This window comes from Fusarium fujikuroi, chromosome FFUJ_chr11 (assembly GCF_900079805.1).
Source record: "Fusarium fujikuroi IMI 58289 draft genome, chromosome FFUJ_chr11".
Lineage (NCBI taxonomy): Eukaryota > Fungi > Ascomycota > Sordariomycetes > Hypocreales > Nectriaceae > Fusarium > Fusarium fujikuroi.
The window spans coordinates 462583-479419 of record NC_036632.1 but is presented as its reverse complement, the minus strand read 5'-3'; the positions used below and the strand labels follow the sequence as shown (position 1 = coordinate 479419).

The window sequence follows — 16837 nt, the reverse complement described above, 5'->3', positions numbered from 1 at the left end:
AGGTGCATGAATCAGATTGGACCACACTTAGCCGAGTATTTGACATTGATCAGTTATCGTATGAATGCAATGCAGTCGTGATTTCAGCCTCAAGGTCGTCGTCCAATTACTATCGAGGCGTGCCGAGCTCCAGCTCCTTCAGGTTAAAATCTCACGAGCCAAGTCGGTTGGTGGCGCATCGGGCTCCACTACGTGGTAAGACTATTGATGCGTTAGGCGTTGGCCCAACAGAAGTAGAAGCACTAAATTGTAGTGGGCAATTGTGCTGTGTTGTATGTCACTCTACCTTAGTCATGAGAAATTGTATCGTTACGCCAAGCTCGTGATGGGATGAAATGGCCGACGACAGGCAACCATGAGTCTCATGAGAGTATTTGAATTCATTTAGGTCCTTGTCTTGCTCGAACTCAGTCAGGACTGTCCTTCATCGATCTAAACATGGCCAATCTCGATACTCTACCTGTTGAACTTGTCACAAAAGTCGTGAGCCATCTGTCACCTCAAGATGTCAAAGCCTTGAGCTGCACCAGCTGGCTCATGCGGCACGCTGTTGTTGGAGTTCTATTCCAAACTCTCATCATTCCCTTCCCGCTGGCATCTACTCAAGCTCTGGAGGAGCTCATCCACAAGTATCAAGACTTCATCTCTACAGTCCACTTACATGTCTCCTTTCAACCCAACATTGAGGAAAAGCCCCACGACGGCCCTATGCCCAGCATATGGGGGGTAGCTCCAACGGACACACTCAAGAAAATCACGCAAGGCGATATTCTCAGAAATGTCAGTTCTTTTGTCCTCGAGTTCAACGGGGCACAATTTAAGGACCCTGGCTGGTGGGGTGAACCCGCTCCTTGGTCAGATCCAAACTTGCCTGGCAGCATTTTTGAGAATGGGGAGAATTGGGATCAGATACTGCAACAAGAACGGGATTTTATATGGCGTGCTCAATACAACGAGTTCATGCGAGCTATTTCAATGAACCTAAATATTACGAACCTCAAGATCGAAAACCTCATTCCCAGGAACGTTTCTGCATGGGAAACGCCAGAGTGGGCGTCTTTCCTGGGGAGGCTGCAGGTTTTAGAGATTGGTGTCTTTAGCGGCGACGACGATTTGTTGCACACCAATCTCGGGTTCATAGAGTTTATCAGGAGTTTGCCGCAGTTCCTCATGAGGCATGCGCGAAACGTCAGGCGTCTTACTCTCGAAGCCAGCCCGGACGCTTTATTTGGGGGAGCGTCTGCCAACTACTGCATCCGTCTGCCCTTGAGGGAAGATCACCTCCCCTTCCTCCGCTCACTCACGCTCAAGAATATCATGATCGGGCCTGATCTGGTAGAGTTCCTCACGAGTCGAGTCGATTGTTTTGAAGAGCTTGAGCTACATGACTGTATGTGCGACGAGCCTGAACCGGAGTACGGACCTGATTGGGACCTGGAACCGGTGGCCTGGGCTGATCTGTGGAGAGCCATGAGGGAGAGCAATATGCGGCTTTTCAAGGTGTCTGTCGTGCAAAGCAAAACGCCTCCGCTTCTATGGCAGGAGGGTAGTAGTGAGGAGGACGGGACCAGTGAAGAGTCTGTCTCGGCTGCAAGGATTAGAAAGATGCTGGAAGAGGATAGAAGTTTGGTGGTGTGGAGATATGCTAGGGTTGATTATAAGTACGGTTGGATCGTGGACCTGTCGGATGATAATGTTAAATATTTTGAGGAGGGTGAGGATCAGCGGGAATACGTAAAGTTGTTGGAGGTGTTAGAGCAGAGGAGCAAGCAGCGAGGGTGATGAAACAAACGGTAGAAGGCAGGTCAACCAATAAGTTCTTTAACAAGTATTAAAGACCGACATGCTACGGCAAGCAATTACATGTTGATCTATTCTACAATTATGTTAGACTGTAATGAATGTCTGTCTATCTGGACCATGACTTCATCCTAATCTTTGCCAAATTCTTGACCAATTCCAGATAGCGAGCTGGATCAGACTTGCCGATCTTAACAGACTTGGCAGTAGTTAGACAGTCTCTGCTAAAAGACACAAATTCAGACATGCTAAGCCAACTGAAGAAGAACATCGTGTACGGGTCGATATAGAACGAGATTCACTCATTCAAGCAAAAATCAGCAAGCGATCCACTCGAGGAAACGGCAAAAGAATAGGGTCTGGCCGGGGATTGAACCCGGGACCTCTCGCAAGCTAAGCTGTAGGGTTTTCCCTAAGCGAGAATCATACCACTAGACCACCAGACCGATCAAGTTTGATAAAAGCATATCTCAAAATCTAGTCTATGTTTGTGATTTCATCACGCGCTGTCAGAATGGTCGCGATTCGCCGGTCGCTAAAGCTTGGATCTGCTCTTTTCCTTGAGCCCCATTTTCTCTTATCTAAACGCACTTCATTTCCCCCGTCTAGATAAGCTTATGGCGCCTTCTCGTTACTGAAGTTTCCTTCATACTGAGAAACCTCAGCGACCGTGGTTCTTTGTTTCTAAGCATATTACCTTCTCAAACATCATTTTTTAAATTACAACGAACTCGGCGGATCGTTCCGGAACTTTGTGTCCCCAAAATATGGCTGCTGATGGGGTTGAAGGTTTACCAGCAGCCATGTCGGTGTAAGTCCATTGGGTCCAGCGCTCAAACACCAAACTCTTTTCCTATCAATAGTGAAACACTCACCATTTCATGCGCTGCCCTACGGGGCATCATCCCCGGCGTTGATCAAATCTGGACCCTTTCATTGGTCGTCTCTAGTGGATGCCCTGTAAATCTCGCTACGGGGAGCCTAGCTCCATTGAGGTTAATCCACTGAAGGATTGGATTTCTGCCTGGCTAGTCCCTATCGCTATTCCCATTCTGTTCCCTCTCCTTTCCCAATTTCCCGCTGTGATTTTCCCTTCTTCAACATCTCACATTCATTCATTCATTCGCTCATTTTCAGCCACAAAATACTTTCACTTCATACACTCGCTCTCAATATTCAACATGTCTTCTGCTCTCGTCACCTCTCTCCCCATCTTCGCCGGGGCTGGCTCGTCACAGACTCTCGTCGCTGAAGTCCTCGGCGCAGACGCGGATCATACAACATACGTTCTGAACTGCCCCTACGTTGACCCCGAGAGCGAGGAGTTCCAGACCATGGACGACTGCGGTGTCTACAACAACACCTACATCATCGGACCATACATGAGCAAGACTCTTCCTCCTGGTGCCGCCAGCACAGGCGACTTTGATCTCTTCATCACCATGCCCGGCGACGCAGAGGATGACTGGAAATTCTCCGTCCACTGCAAGATGTCGCGTACCGTCGCGCAGAAGTGCACAACCGTCAACATTGGCGGCAACGACGACGGCCACCCTACCGCGACTCTGACCAACACTGATGATCTTGAGGATTACGGGTTTAGAACATTCGACTATGGTGCTGTTTCTATCACTGCTGGTCAGGACCTCCTCGACGCTAAACACGCGAGCGCCACTGCAACTGCTAGCGACGCCACCAAGACTAAGGCTTCGGGAAACGATGCTAGTGGATCTGAGACTTCTGGTGCAGCTACACCCATTAACACATCTGGAGCCTCGTCCTCTTTCACGCGTGCCTTTGGTGCTCTGTCTCTAGCCGGTGTCGCTGCTGCCCTCATCCTATGAGGTTCCAGCTTGGAGTAAGTCTCTTGGCACAGCTCTTGTATAGCCATCAAAATTGAGGACTTGGGGTTGGAGACGATGTGTCTCGTAATGCACAGGATTAAGCTTCATATTCATAGTTTAGGCAGTCGATATATGTAAACTAAATTTCTGCCTCACCCTTGGTTGGACGACATGCGTGGGCCCCCAATCTGAGTTTAAACTTGTCTGATTGAGTTTTTCCCAGGCAACTACAGCCCGAACCAGACTGCACCCTGAGTCCCCATGTCATGAGCCAACATAACTTCAAGGTGATATCGGCTTACGAACAAGAAGAAAGCTTCCAATACTCACTTCATATGAAGACTTGAATGTGATGGCACTCCTCAGTGTGATTCGTGTTGAGCAGCTGGGGGGCGTAGACATGCGAGTCGAGATTAGATCATGGCATGGAGTATGTGAGCATCAGAAGTAAATAGGATTGAGCATGATAGAAGGGAAATGATCCCCACAAGACGTGGTTCCTCCTTTTGAATTGGCGCTAGCGAAGGTAAAATGCTGCTGTGATGGAACAGGGTAGGGCCGTCCTCGATCCCTCTTTCGAGGGGTCACAGGAAACATATCTTGTGTTGCTTCGGGGGTTCACGGTTGAGTGCCCATGAGACTGGCAATCCTCTGGCAGGAGGCAAAGTATGATACAGAAGTCAAGGATCGTGAGCCGGCACGAGAGAAAACCAGGGCAATTTCCAGGATGGCCGAATGAGTAGGACGTAATGGTTGCCTCGAGAACCAAAATTCTCAAAGCATAGCTAGGTCAATGATGGTATTCATGAGTCTTACCATCGTCAATATTCTGCATACCACCCTCCCTGATGAAATGATGCTACTCGCTTCATCGCGAAGGAGACAAAGCTATAGTAAGCTAAGGATGGGATGGATCTTGGTTTAAAAGAAAATGATATTAGTTACTACATCCCTTGGTATTTTGTGTCTTGCAGAGCAACCCGCGTCTTTGAAATCGAGGAGACCATGGCCCATGCATCCCCAGGCACTTTAGGAACAGTCAAATCGAAACCTGTTCCAGCTGAGCCTTCGTCAGTCCCTCCCTGATCCTGTTCGGGAATCTCTCTTTTGACATTGTGTTCGCCACTGTGAAAACAGTGAAGCCCAATACAAGAAAGGCCGAGCCGCACCAAAGCTTCGCAAAGATCGAAAATTCCCATCCAAAGCAAAAACAAAGTCACTTGTAGTAGGGATAGATTGCCTGAGACCTGAACATGAGGCATTCGACCATTGGAAGGGGCCACAGTCTGAAACCACTGGCACAAAAGTTTAACATAAGAGTTTCATCAGGCTGCCACTGATATGAAAGCTGGATCAACTAGTGCCAATGTTAATTCTGATATAGTTCCCCTGGTCGAGAAATTTCGTCCTTCCAGCCACCATGGGCAAGGAAGTTCACAGATATACAACGTAGCTAGCCATTCCAATATAAAATGGCCATATCACTTGTGAGATCCAAACAGTTCCTACGGCAGAGGAGATTGTCATGCTAGCAGACTTATCAAATAAGGGGATGAAAGGGGAGATCCAGGGAAGGATGAAGTAGTAAAAGAATTGTGCACAGTTTCCTTACATGTGTGTGTGTGGTAACTTTCGTCCTGCATTTGCCCCTTCAACCTTCTCATCAAGATGCTTTCAGCAATGCCTCTGCCTAGAGAGAACAGCACATTGTACATCCCCGCTTGACGAATCAAAGCATGCCTTCTATGTGCACACTGTGCGACTCTACATGGTACTCTTCCATCAGAGTCAAAGACCGGATGAAAGACTGTGTACATGCACATGATGATGGTGTTTTGATAGGAGATTTGTGTTCTCGCCCCTCAATGTCAAACCAACTTGCACTGATACCCATGCCTTCATTCGTCGGAGTAAAGCCATGATTTAACAAGCTTTCATTCTGCAATCTTTTACATCTTATGCCTGCAAACTTGACTTCTCTTCAGCTCTATAAAATCCCACATTTCCTTCTCTGTCTTCCTCTCCTCATTCATTTCAGTTAATCACATCAGACAAACAAGTCTAACTTTCGACGACTCATACCCAACACTACAATAAACCAAAAGGTTATACTCCTTCCTACCTCAACACTCTTACATACAACATATCTCCAGCTACAATGAGAACCAACGAGCAAGGACAGAAGATTGCCTGTTCCAAGTGCCGTGTGGGGCACCGAACAACAGCATGTGTTGACGCCCCAGGCCACCAAGGTAAGCACGCGCCCTCCCCAAACCACAACCGAATCGTCGCTAATAAACTTTGCAGATGAAGTGAAGGCGGTCCCCCGAGCTGGTCGTCCAGCCGGTGCCAAGACTAACCCAGTCAGGGTCGCTGAGCAACGGGGACAGAAGAGGAGACGCACGGTGGACAAGCTGCAGGAGGATCAAGCTGCAGCCTTTCGCGTCTATGATCTTCCACGCACGGCTTCTGAACCTGCGCTTGGGGGCTTTATAGCTCGGAACCCGCAGGTTCCCGTCCAGGTGTACCAGAATCTGGGGAGCCTTGCAGGCCCTCATGCTCCTGTCACTTCTGTTGCCCGGCGTTATACTTTCCCTCCGAATCCCCTTCCTGCTGGTTTACCTGGACCTGTCACGCATTCCTTAGAGCAGCCAGTGAACCCTGGCATAGGTCAATGGCCCGTCCTTCCTGCTCTCGCTGATTCTGTTCCTGTTTCTGCCCCTCCTACCCTCAATTTCCCTGTTACTGCTCATAGCAATGCTATCCCTGTTTTTTCCTTTTGGAGTCGATCATCTCTCGGACGTCGGGTTTGGGATGTCCATCCCAAACCCTCCAAATCCTCCTGTTCCCTCACCGGGCTCTGGTACCATTAGTAATCCTCTTTACTTTGGTTTCCGCAATCCCATGCCCACCCTTGGTCACCCTTCTGTCCGTCCGTTCCACCCTGCCTCCCCTGCCCCAGTTTCCCAACCTGTCTTGGTCAACCAGCCCGGTGCTATGGCACCGAACTCTTCAGTCAACAACCCGGTGACGGGATTTCCTCAAGTTGACATGATAGCTCAGGTTGATCAAGTGGACACCAGGACGCTCCAAAGTCTCCAGGAAAGTGCCATGGCAGCTGAGGATTTTGTCCGTCCTGCTCCTTCTATCCCATCCCCCGACCTCTTTCCACCTAACAAAGAGGTTCAGGAGACGGTTTCTTGGGACGGGCTTATCCCTTATCCCTGAGCAGGTTAAGGTTGTTCAGCCCACGCCAGCGGCCAACACAGATGCCCAATCTTCCGGCTCTCCGAGTTCCTCCGGGTCGTGGACGTTTCTTAAACTCCTGGCTTCGGATGGTGCCTTCACCGTGGAACTTCCCGACTTGGTACTCTGGCTGGTCAGAGGGCATCGGCTTCATCTGGCCAAAATGCTTTCTTTGATGCCGCAACCCATGTTGACGGCCGCTTTATAGGTGGAGGTCAGTATGAACCTGGAGAAGAGTCTGGTTGTCCTGTCGAAAAGGCTGGTGACTTATTCCCTTTCTCTGGTGATTTTGGTGATTTTATTTAAGGACTGAGAGAAACAGAACCTGTGTATTGTGGCGGGCAGACTTACGGTTTTGGAAATGGTAACCAGAGGAGCAGCTGGAAAGAGGGGTAGAATGCTGGATCAAGTCAGCCTACTTATGCTTTGAGGAATCATGAGGCCAGAGCTCATGAAGGTATGAGTCATTAGCAAAGGGGCCAAGTACAAGTCAAATGGAAAGTCCCGGAATCACGTAGAAGATTCAACGATGGACTTATTTCGTGCCGTCTCTGGCCAGTCCAAAGCGTGAACCGGCGACACAGAAGGGTTCTTATCTGGAACTACTCGCACTGATTAGGGAGCTAAGCCAGCCAGATTCACAAGTTGCCATGAATGGGGACTATCGAGGAATTCGGGGATGAAGCAGAAGAAGAGGTTGTCAAGTTCACTTCAACATTTTCGAAAGGCACACGCCGACACCAAGATTCACGCCAAGACAGTTCCTCCACGAGCATATCTTACAATTCATGGAGGAGTCTCAATCTGATATCGTGATAAAGGGAGATAGGATGGATAGTCATATCTTTTTGGTTTGCATGGCGCTGTGGATGGCGAATACCCCACGAAGAAGTCGTATCTCATCGCGTTGTTGCTCTGAGGAGGAAGAGTGGATTTAGGAGTCTTGATACATTAAGGTCTGCATTTTGAAAGTAACATAGGTCATTTGGTTGTTGTTGGTTACTACACTTTCGTAGTTATGTAGTAAAACTGTCTCTTGTGCTTTTTGAACGACGTCGATTCCAAAGTTAGTTCAAATGCTTAGCCCTTATTCGCCCATCTCTGCGTGAATGCTTCTGTATGAACTCTCAATAACCTGGCACCCATCAATTTGCTCCAACCCAGGTGACACACGCCACAGCTGCTATTGCAGCCAAAGCACCCAGGATCAACATTTGAAACCCTTCGATCATCCACGACCGCATTGATGCATCTCCTGTTTGTAGGATGTAGCTCTTTCCAGCTCCAAAGGCAAATAATACCAACAGACAGAGACAAGAGCTCCATTGAAGACCGAGGCCGACTGTGCTGGTGAAGAAGTAGGGAAATAAGGGAATGATGCCGCCGATGGTGTAGCCTAGCGATATCGAGAGGCCAGATAAAATTGGCGACTGAGGTGTTGGTTGTGACGGCGATACGTCATCTTTTAACGTGTTTAAGCGTGATACAACGCGTTGGAGATCTGAGGGCTCTTGTTGAATCGTGTTGAGGATTGTCGTGACTGTTGAACTCGGGAGGTCCAAAGGCTCGAGGTGTTGCCGTACCAGCTCCTCCGCTTGCATCTGGATCTTCTCGGATTGTTCAACCATGCAGTCGCTTTCGCTATTCCTTTCGTAGCTCTCCCTTAAATTCTCCAAGTCTTTGTTCCTGGGTTTGCAAGGTGCGCATTCGTCTCGTGCTGCGAGATATCCTCCAATTCCCATACTGATGCTGCCAGCGCATAACTCTGCCAATCCGCCAGTGATGACAGTATCCGTCTTTCCAAGCGAGCTGAGCCCAGCCGTCAGGGCGAAAGGTACTGTAAGTCCATCTGAGAAACCGAGTGTAAAGTCAGATAGGAAGCGTTTGAATGCTGGACTCTGTGATGACTTCATTTTGAACAAGGTTGCTTATCTCCAAACCTCGAGGTCACAAACGAAGATGTAAGAAGGAAGAAAGTCTCAAAAGCGTGGAATCAGAAGTCCTTGCTACCTCCCACGTGCCTTCCTATTCCATCCCACGATGCATCTCATCGGTGACAAGACGGGATAGCTCACGGCATGATATTGCCGACCGCAGCACAAAACAGTCCCGCAAGCGAAGTGATCTACATCGCACATGGTACAACGCCGCGATCTTACAGGTCGGCCACGCGCTAGCGACCGCTGACCAAAGTGCGCTATTTGATTCGTCTGCCCCTGGGAGATGGTGTCCTAGTGCAAAAGATCCCTGGAGCAAGAAAGGCTAATGGATGGATCGTTCGGCCCGTTGACTTGGCGATCTAACATGTGCTTGGCAATTGAACCACGAATTTATTGAAACATTATGAGGATTCGGTAGCGACTTGTGGCTGATAGCTTAAATCAGCACAGAGGACTTAGCTAAGGATTTTAGAGGCTAGGGCTCCGTATAATTGGCTATTTATTCTATTTAGACTGATATCATAGAATTCATGCTATTTACATTGTCCTGATTACACCGAGTATCTATACAGAAATCTAGGTAGACTTGGCAGGCTCATAACCCTTAGGGGGGTTAAGTCCATCGTTAACCTCAATAGTATCCTTGTAGTAAGTAGGATTCTTGCTCTTCTTCCACTCCTTACGAATAGGCTCAAAGATCTTGCGTCCAGAGAAACTATGCTCGAGATCCAAGTTGGGGGCAACATACTCCTTGTTTCCACCGTTAGTGTTGAAAGGACCGGCATACGAGGCGTTCCAGAAGTAGCTGTCCAGCTTGTGAGACTTCCACTTTCGGATCTTGTCGCCCGTCTTTTGCGCAACCAGCTTGAACACGTTGGCGCCCACGTCCCAGCGGCCAAGGGTATCGAGACCCCAGTTCGCGGAGACGGTGGCGATCTCAGAGTAGTGGTTGTAGAAGCTGTTGTCACTGGTTCCGACGAGATGCTTGGGGACTGCGTCGCCGAGAAGGATGCCGAGAATGTGGTTTTGACGAGCGTAGGTCTCGTTCTCATCCCATGTGACAAGAACAAGAGTGTTTTGCATAAAGTGCTTGTCCTCGAGAAGGGGCTCGAGGAAAGTACGAGCCCACTGACCAGCAACAGTAACGGAAGTGTCGTGTCCGTCGGAAGTCATGTTGGGGGTGATGAACATCCACTGAGGAAGCTTGTTCTCCTTGAGATCCTTATGGAAAACGGACTTCTCGGTATCGACGAGCGAGAGATTCTTGATCTGAGAAAGACGCTGCTCAGAGGTAGCGATGCTGTCGTGGAGAACAGCTGGGTTGTGCTTGCGAACGTAGTCATTCTTGCCGTTCTGGTGGTTCACCCAGGAGAAGCCCTCGAAGCCAGAGTAGGGCATGTCTTCTTGGTACAGACCCCAGGAGATGCCGCGGTGCTCGAGTAGATCAATCACAGTAGAGACGTTGCGCGGGTTGCGGTTGAAGTCGTCATTCTGCATGCCAAAGTAGTCACCTGCAATGGCGGCCATGTAGTTTGGCTCAGAGGGATGGGTCACTCCGAAGTAGTTCTCTAGAGTGATACCCTTCTTGCGGAGCCAAGTAAAGTTGGCTACACCAATTAGTCTTCATCCTGTGATCAATTGATGAAGGGGAAACTTACGGTCACCGAAAGCCTTCTCGTAGTTCTCATTCTCAAAGTAAATGATGGCAATGCGATCAAATGCCTTGCCCTTCACCTTGGAAGTAGGACTGCTGGTCTTGGCAGTCGCAGCAGCAGCAGCGACTTCAGCGGTGCCGGTGGCAGTGTAGCTAGTCTCCCAGCCAGTCTCATGCTTGTGCTGCTTATGCTCCTTGGGAGGCTCATAAGAGTGTCCGAGGGCCAGACCAGCGACGGCCAAGAGGGTAGCAGTTTGGAAGAGCATAACGATTGAATTCAGACACAAACTTGAACTTGAGCTAGAGATCGACGCTCAATTGGCAGCAGCGTGATTGGGTTTCATATAGGAATGCAGATCAAACTGCACGGATATCGTGCCGTGCGTTTCCCCACCGTCGGTCAACGCAACGTCGTTGGTGTAAATCATGTTGAACTTTTGTAATAGCTCTCAGGATAATGTAACGCCAATGGACTGCATAGGCAGGGCACGTGTGAGTGTGTCTGGGGGTTCAGAAGGGTTCTGCTCGCGTGCCGACTCTTCCGGTTCCTCGGATTTAACGTCACGCTAAGAAGATCCCTGCTTGGGTGGGTGGAGTATGCATTGAGGGTTCATCTTGGAGCTCGAGTTTATTCTTTTGAACGAACGACATGACAACGTGGGCTTTTTCTTCAATTTGTTCAGTGTGAAGTATGGATGAGATCAAATCGCCTTGGGTGAAGGAGGATGAGAGAGATGGTGAGGGGACGTGGTTCCTTGGTGATGAGGCTGCTTTGAAGTCAGAGCAAGCGGTCGAGAAAGCTTCATCGAGGACCAAAACACCAAAAGGCAAGGGCTTGATGATATTCGTCGCTGTAGCTGGTCTCATTTCAATTATCCTCTTGGCTGCAGTCACTCTCAACCTCCAGGCCAAGTCCTCAACCCACAAAGAAACGCATCCAAAACCCTCTCAGCCAAGCAAACCAGCTCCAACGCCAGAGACAATCAAACACCAAGAACCAATCCCCTCAACACCTCAACTCCGCGATACAAAACAATACATTCTCTCCTCATCATGGGACGTCAACTCCCCTCCAACCACTAGAGAGTATTTCTGGACCATCAACGACGCCGTTCTCAATCCCGATGGCGTCTTCAGACCAATGGTTCTCATCAACAATCAATATCCCGGACCTCTCGTTGAGTGCAACGAAGGCGATACCATTATCGTCCATGTTGAGAACAAGGCCGTCAATGCGACTGCTATTCATTTCCACGGCATGTTTCAGAACGGCACGAATAATATGGATGGAACAGTTGGCATTACTCAGTGCGCCATCGCGCCAAACTCAAACTTTACTTATAAATTTGATGTCAAGGGCCAGCAGGGCACGTATTGGTATCATGCGCATCATAGCGCACAAGCGTCCGATGGATTGCTTGGGCCGATGATTGTTCACTCCAAGAAGGAAAAAGACCTGCAGAAGATGGATTACGCGACTGATAGAGTTGTTATGGTTCAGGATCACTACCATAACCTGACATCAGAGCTTTTGATGGAGTATCTTGCTCCAGATCAGGAAAACAACGAGCCGGTACCAGATAACGGTCTTATCAATGGGCGGAATGTTCGCGATTGTGAGGACTTTAAGGGTTGGGCGTGTAACACTACGGACATCGCGATACCGACGATAGATCTTGAAGCTGGGAAGCGTCATAGACTGCGCATCATCAACGTCGGCGCCTTTGCAGAGTTTCAGATCCAATTCGACGAGCACCCATTCTACGTCACTGAAGTCGATGGCACAGACGTTCATCCTGAACCAATCCATCGAGTAAATGTCCTTCCAGCACAGCGGTATAGCGTGGTGCTTGAGACAAACGTTACAACGGCTTCGACGTTCTGGATGAGAGCTAGGATGGTGACGCACTGCTTCAAGAACAAGAATGAACGTCTTCAGTCTGAAACGAGGGCCATCGTCCGGTATACTGGCAAGGACGAGAAGACAGCTTCTGAAGAGCCAATGAGCAAGGAATGGCCTGATGCGATTGAGGTCATCTGTCGCGATCTGAACACCACCGCCCTTCGACCTGTTGAAGTTGTATCACCACCTCCAGCAGACGAAGTCATCATTCTTCGTGCAAATTTTGAGATAGGAGATTGGCGCTTGGCAAGAGGGTTCTTCAATGAATCGACTTGGCATGCTAACGCAACGCATCCCTCTTTACATCGATTCCTCGACAGTGGATTACAGAGTACGTCTGCCAAGAATCCCATCGCCATCAATGAGAAGGTGTTTGAACGCCCGAAGGAATTTGTGTTGGAAACAACTGGCATTCGAACAATCGACATCTCTATCAACAACTTCGACGACGGAGCTCACCCCTTCCATCTCCACGGCCATAAATTCTTCGTCCTCCTACAAGGCCGAGATGGCTATCCGCCCAGCGCAGCAGATCTACCAGAGTACCTAGAATCACACGGCTTATTGGAAAACCCACTACGGAGAGATACACTTACAGTCGAGGGATATGCTTGGGCTGTTATTCGAGTTGTATTAGATAATCCGGGTTTATGGGCATTTCACTGTCATAATACTTGGCATGCTGAGTCTGGAATGTTGATGCAGATGTTGGTGAGGCCGGAGGTCATGAAGGGTTGGAAGGTTGGTGATGAGGAGAGGGGGATGTGTAGTAGGGAGGGTGTTATGAAAGGGATGAGGCCGGATGATAGCATTTGGTTTGGACAGTTCAGGTGATAGGAAGGGGGTTTCGACCTTTTGTAGCATATGGCGTTTTTGGTTCCAGGATTTTTAATTGGATGAAGGTTCTTTCCAATAGTCGAGTAGCTTTTGACAACGAAGCCAAGACACTGATAACACTGCACTTTAAGTGACAAGGTGGGAAGATAAGGCCATGTGACTACGAGAGGGTTATTATATCCCATTCTGACAACATTTACCCGTCTGAAAGAATGGAAGTCGGTTTTGAGATATGGGCTTCTTTCCGGCGTGATGGACACTGAACTGCTCAACGTCAACAGGCAATGGTTTGGAACTGGATCTGTGACTACAAATAACACAGTCTCTAAGCGTGGCGTCTTAAGAAACTCATTTCTGGCTCACCAAGTGATATTATGAGTGCTTTTCAGCCATTCTCTCAAGTTTAGACTGCTTTCACCTGTCTGGAATTGCACCTTTGACAACAGATTTGAAATCGCGTATGCACAGAGTGAAACAGACAAGCCCTGTTCCACAGTAACGCATAAATCTCAAATTATAAAAGTTAAAGGAGTGATCAAGTTTCTTTACCCCTGCATTGGGTATACTTGGGTTTGGTTGAGGTAAAGGTTGACAGGTGACGGGATTTCACGATCTCGCACCCCAAGACGTTGCGAATGCAACAATCGCGAACTTGCCATGAGTATTATTTGCGACCGTGTGTTTCTCCAATTAATCTTTTCGAAATGTGTTATTAGAATTAATCCTTCAGTGACGGATCCGTGGGCCTTGTCTCCGAAGACCCGAGCATCGCTCCAATCTCAAAACAGCCTCGGAGGACCAACCTCCGATCCCCACACAATGCCACGATTCGACCCCAGAAACACGGCTCATGTCTCCTTACATTACCGCTGGTTAATACTACATAGGTGCACTTTTAAAATTGATCATGTGCCCGTGATTTCCATAGCGCGGAGTCACGTCTTCCGTGGTCAGTTACGGATCGGTTGACTGATGATTCCCGGATGGAGGAAGCTTCCGGATACTCAAGATGATTGTTCGATGGACTGTCCAAGGCTTGGCGGATGAAAGCTCCGGAGAATGCTACGGATCGCGGGCCGGTAGTTGGCTTTTTACGGGATGATTGACGGTTTGTTCTTCTTAGTGACGCCAGTTATGGTTCGACGGATGTCGAGCAACGAATTCCGACATCGTCGAAAGATATACTCCCGATCTGGCTAGGATCCAATTTCCTACCCCAGTAAGCCAGATATAAAAGATTCACGAATCCCTCAACTCATCAAACTCCTCAGTTGACAAGTGCATTCAGATCAACCAGCATCATGAAGTCCTTCTTCGCTCTCAGCCTCTTCACCGGCCTTTCGGTCGCCCAAAACGCCGCCTGGGCCCAATGCGGTGGAAACAACTGGACTGGCTCAAAGACCTGCGTCTCCGGCTACAAGTGCACTGTCGTCAATGAGTGGTACAGTCAGTGCATCCCCGGCACTGCTGAGGAGCCTACCACGACCCTCAAGACCACTACTGGTGGTGGCAGTACACCTACTGGTACACCTGGAAATGGAAAGTTTCTCTGGGTCGGTACTAACGAGGCGGGTGGTGAGTTTGGCGAGGGCAATTTGCCTGGAACTTGGGGCAAGGACTTCATCTTCCCTGATCCCGCTGCCGTTGATGTAAGTCAAACACTGGAATGGTGAGAATAAAACTGACATGGCACAGACCCTCATCTCTCAGGGCTACAACACCTTCCGCGTCCAACTCCGCATGGAACGCACGAACCCCAGCTCCATAACCGGCCCCTTTGACACCGCTTACCTGAAGAACCTCACCACAATCGTGGATCACATCACCGGCAAGGGCGCCAACGTTATTCTCGACCCTCACAACTACGGCCGCTACTTTAACAAGATCATCACTTCTACCTCTGACTTCCAGACCTGGTGGAAGAACTTTGCTACCCAGTTCAAGAGCAACAGCAAGATCATCTTTGACACTAACAACGAGTACAACACCATGGATCAGACTCTTGTGCTGAACTTGAACCAGGCTGCCATCAACGGTATTCGTGATGCCGGCGCTACTCAGACTATCTTTGTTGAGGGTAACCAGTGGTCCGGTGCTTGGTCTTGGCCCGATGTCAACGACAACATGAAGGTATACATTCCCCCTCTTTATACATTAACTACCTAGCTAACGTCACCAGGCTCTCACCGACCCTCTTGACAAGATCGTCTACGAAATGCACCAGTACCTTGACTCTGACAGCTCCGGCACTTCACCTAACTGTGTCTCCACCACCATTGGAGTTGAGCGCCTCAAGGCTGCGACCGAGTGGTTGAGGAAGAACAAGAAGGTCGGCATGATCGGTGAATTCGCCGGTGGCCCTAACGACACCTGCAAGACTGCTGTCAAGAACATGATGGACTACCTCAAGGAGAACTCTGATGTTTGGAAGGGTGTTACCTGGTGGGCTGCTGGTCCTTGGTGGGGTGACTACATGTACAGCTTTGAGCCTCCCAGTGGCACTGCTTACACGTACTACAACTCTCTTCTCAAGACTTATATCTAAGTAGAGATGCTGAGTCGCGGAGAGGCATAGGGAGGCAACAGTGTTTGGGTGTTCGTTAGTTGGGCAAGGCAGATGAGTAACAAGAGCTTTGGAATTATACAAAAGGCGCCAATTAGGATTCCCATTTATGGATGTTCCCGGCAACTTTTATGAAATTGATGATATTTCAACTCTTTATCAATCTGATGCTCAATGTACAATGACGCTCTTGTGCAGTTCACACCTGCCTCTGCGTTTGGTAAAGCTTACTGAAACACTATACGCGATATGTGACCGTGATCTCACAGAAGCAATAACGCTTTCTGATTGAAAAGAAGCACTGAAAGCAATAAGTGGTTATCTAATAGAGCTTACCAAACTGTCAAGAAGTTATTTATCCAAAGCATCTAATGAAAGTCTGTCACGCTGATCGATCTACTCAAATGGAATTCAGGTTCTAGTAACACTTGATAAACTTCAATCTTATGGAATCGCATCTACGTCGCTTAATGCTTTATGCCAAATAAACTGTGTTCTTAAAATAGATTTCCAGACAACAGAACCTCTATTAGTATTTATCAGACGCTTTATCTAGACTCTCAGTGCATGCAAAGTGGCATCATACTCTGGCATCTATCGGCAGACGCGTGACTCTATTAAGTTTGAGATATCTATGATGTTTTTATCATTTTCAAGGAATCGACCCATCCTACCCCCAGTTTAGGTGCATAAGCACCGTTGTTAGAGAATAAGAGTGTTATTTTGAGTTGATAGACCCCACACAGCTGATGGCTCACATCACGCGCCTCATACGTTATTAGAGAATGTTGTTCTCAAGGGCAGTGCTTCTTACAAAGTGCCTACCATAAGCACAATAATATTGCTGATCCTGATACACTATTACTATCAGCTTTCAAGTGCTATAATGGCTTGATGTCTCATGACGAGCAAATCGAGATCTAACTAATTGACTGTTGAACAAAACTGGGCAACGGAAGCATCCGCCTGGCGTTGTGGAGCCAAGACGCGTTTGTATAGGGTAGCAAACTTAGGTAGCAATTGAGTTTTCCGCTTCCAGCAATCAAGGTC

At 48.6% G+C, this 16837-nt stretch overlaps 7 protein-coding genes, besides 1 other annotated feature; 5 read left to right on the top strand and 2 right to left on the bottom strand.

Moving 5' to 3' along the window:
• Positions 1 to 438: 438 nt before the first annotated feature.
• FFUJ_11396 (uncharacterized protein) lies at positions 439 to 1782 on the top strand (the record flags this gene model as incomplete). The annotated part of the gene is made up of 1 exon (XM_023570289.1): positions 439 to 1782. The coding sequence occupies one exon, from the start codon at positions 439 to 441 to the stop codon at positions 1780 to 1782; it is 1344 nt and encodes a 447-aa protein (XP_023437423.1).
• A 373-nt stretch (positions 1783 to 2155) lies between these two features.
• Positions 2156 to 2246, bottom strand: a tRNA (tRNA-Pro).
• A 735-nt stretch (positions 2247 to 2981) lies between these two features.
• FFUJ_11395 (uncharacterized protein) lies at positions 2982 to 3644 on the top strand (the record flags this gene model as incomplete). Its single annotated transcript, XM_023570288.1, has 1 exon — positions 2982 to 3644. The coding sequence occupies one exon, from the start codon at positions 2982 to 2984 to the stop codon at positions 3642 to 3644; it is 663 nt and encodes a 220-aa protein (XP_023437422.1).
• A 2158-nt stretch (positions 3645 to 5802) lies between these two features.
• FFUJ_11394 (uncharacterized protein) lies at positions 5803 to 6872 on the top strand (the record flags this gene model as incomplete). XM_023570287.1 has 3 exons in its annotated part: positions 5803 to 5896; positions 5952 to 6314; positions 6430 to 6872. 3 exons carry the CDS (start codon positions 5803 to 5805, stop codon positions 6870 to 6872), a joined length of 900 nt encoding a protein of 299 aa, XP_023437421.1.
• A 1163-nt stretch (positions 6873 to 8035) lies between these two features.
• Positions 8036 to 8803, bottom strand: FFUJ_11393 (related to proposed vacuolar iron transport protein; the record flags this gene model as incomplete). Its single annotated transcript, XM_023570286.1, has 1 exon — positions 8036 to 8803. The coding sequence occupies one exon, from the start codon at positions 8801 to 8803 to the stop codon at positions 8036 to 8038; it is 768 nt and encodes a 255-aa protein (XP_023437420.1).
• A 603-nt stretch (positions 8804 to 9406) lies between these two features.
• On the bottom strand, positions 9407 to 10750 carry FFUJ_11392 (related to acid phosphatase Pho610; the record flags this gene model as incomplete). XM_023570284.1 has 2 exons in its annotated part: positions 9407 to 10437; positions 10489 to 10750. The coding sequence occupies 2 exons, from the start codon at positions 10748 to 10750 to the stop codon at positions 9407 to 9409; spliced, it is 1293 nt and encodes a 430-aa protein (XP_023437419.1).
• A 425-nt stretch (positions 10751 to 11175) lies between these two features.
• Positions 11176 to 13221, top strand: FFUJ_11391 (related to laccase precursor; the record flags this gene model as incomplete). Its single annotated transcript, XM_023570283.1, has 1 exon — positions 11176 to 13221. The coding sequence occupies one exon, from the start codon at positions 11176 to 11178 to the stop codon at positions 13219 to 13221; it is 2046 nt and encodes a 681-aa protein (XP_023437418.1).
• A 1304-nt stretch (positions 13222 to 14525) lies between these two features.
• On the top strand, positions 14526 to 15769 carry FFUJ_11390 (probable cellulase precursor; the record flags this gene model as incomplete). XM_023570282.1 has 3 exons in its annotated part: positions 14526 to 14873; positions 14920 to 15354; positions 15404 to 15769. The coding sequence occupies 3 exons, from the start codon at positions 14526 to 14528 to the stop codon at positions 15767 to 15769; spliced, it is 1149 nt and encodes a 382-aa protein (XP_023437417.1).
• Between the last annotated feature and the right edge of the window lie 1068 nt (positions 15770 to 16837).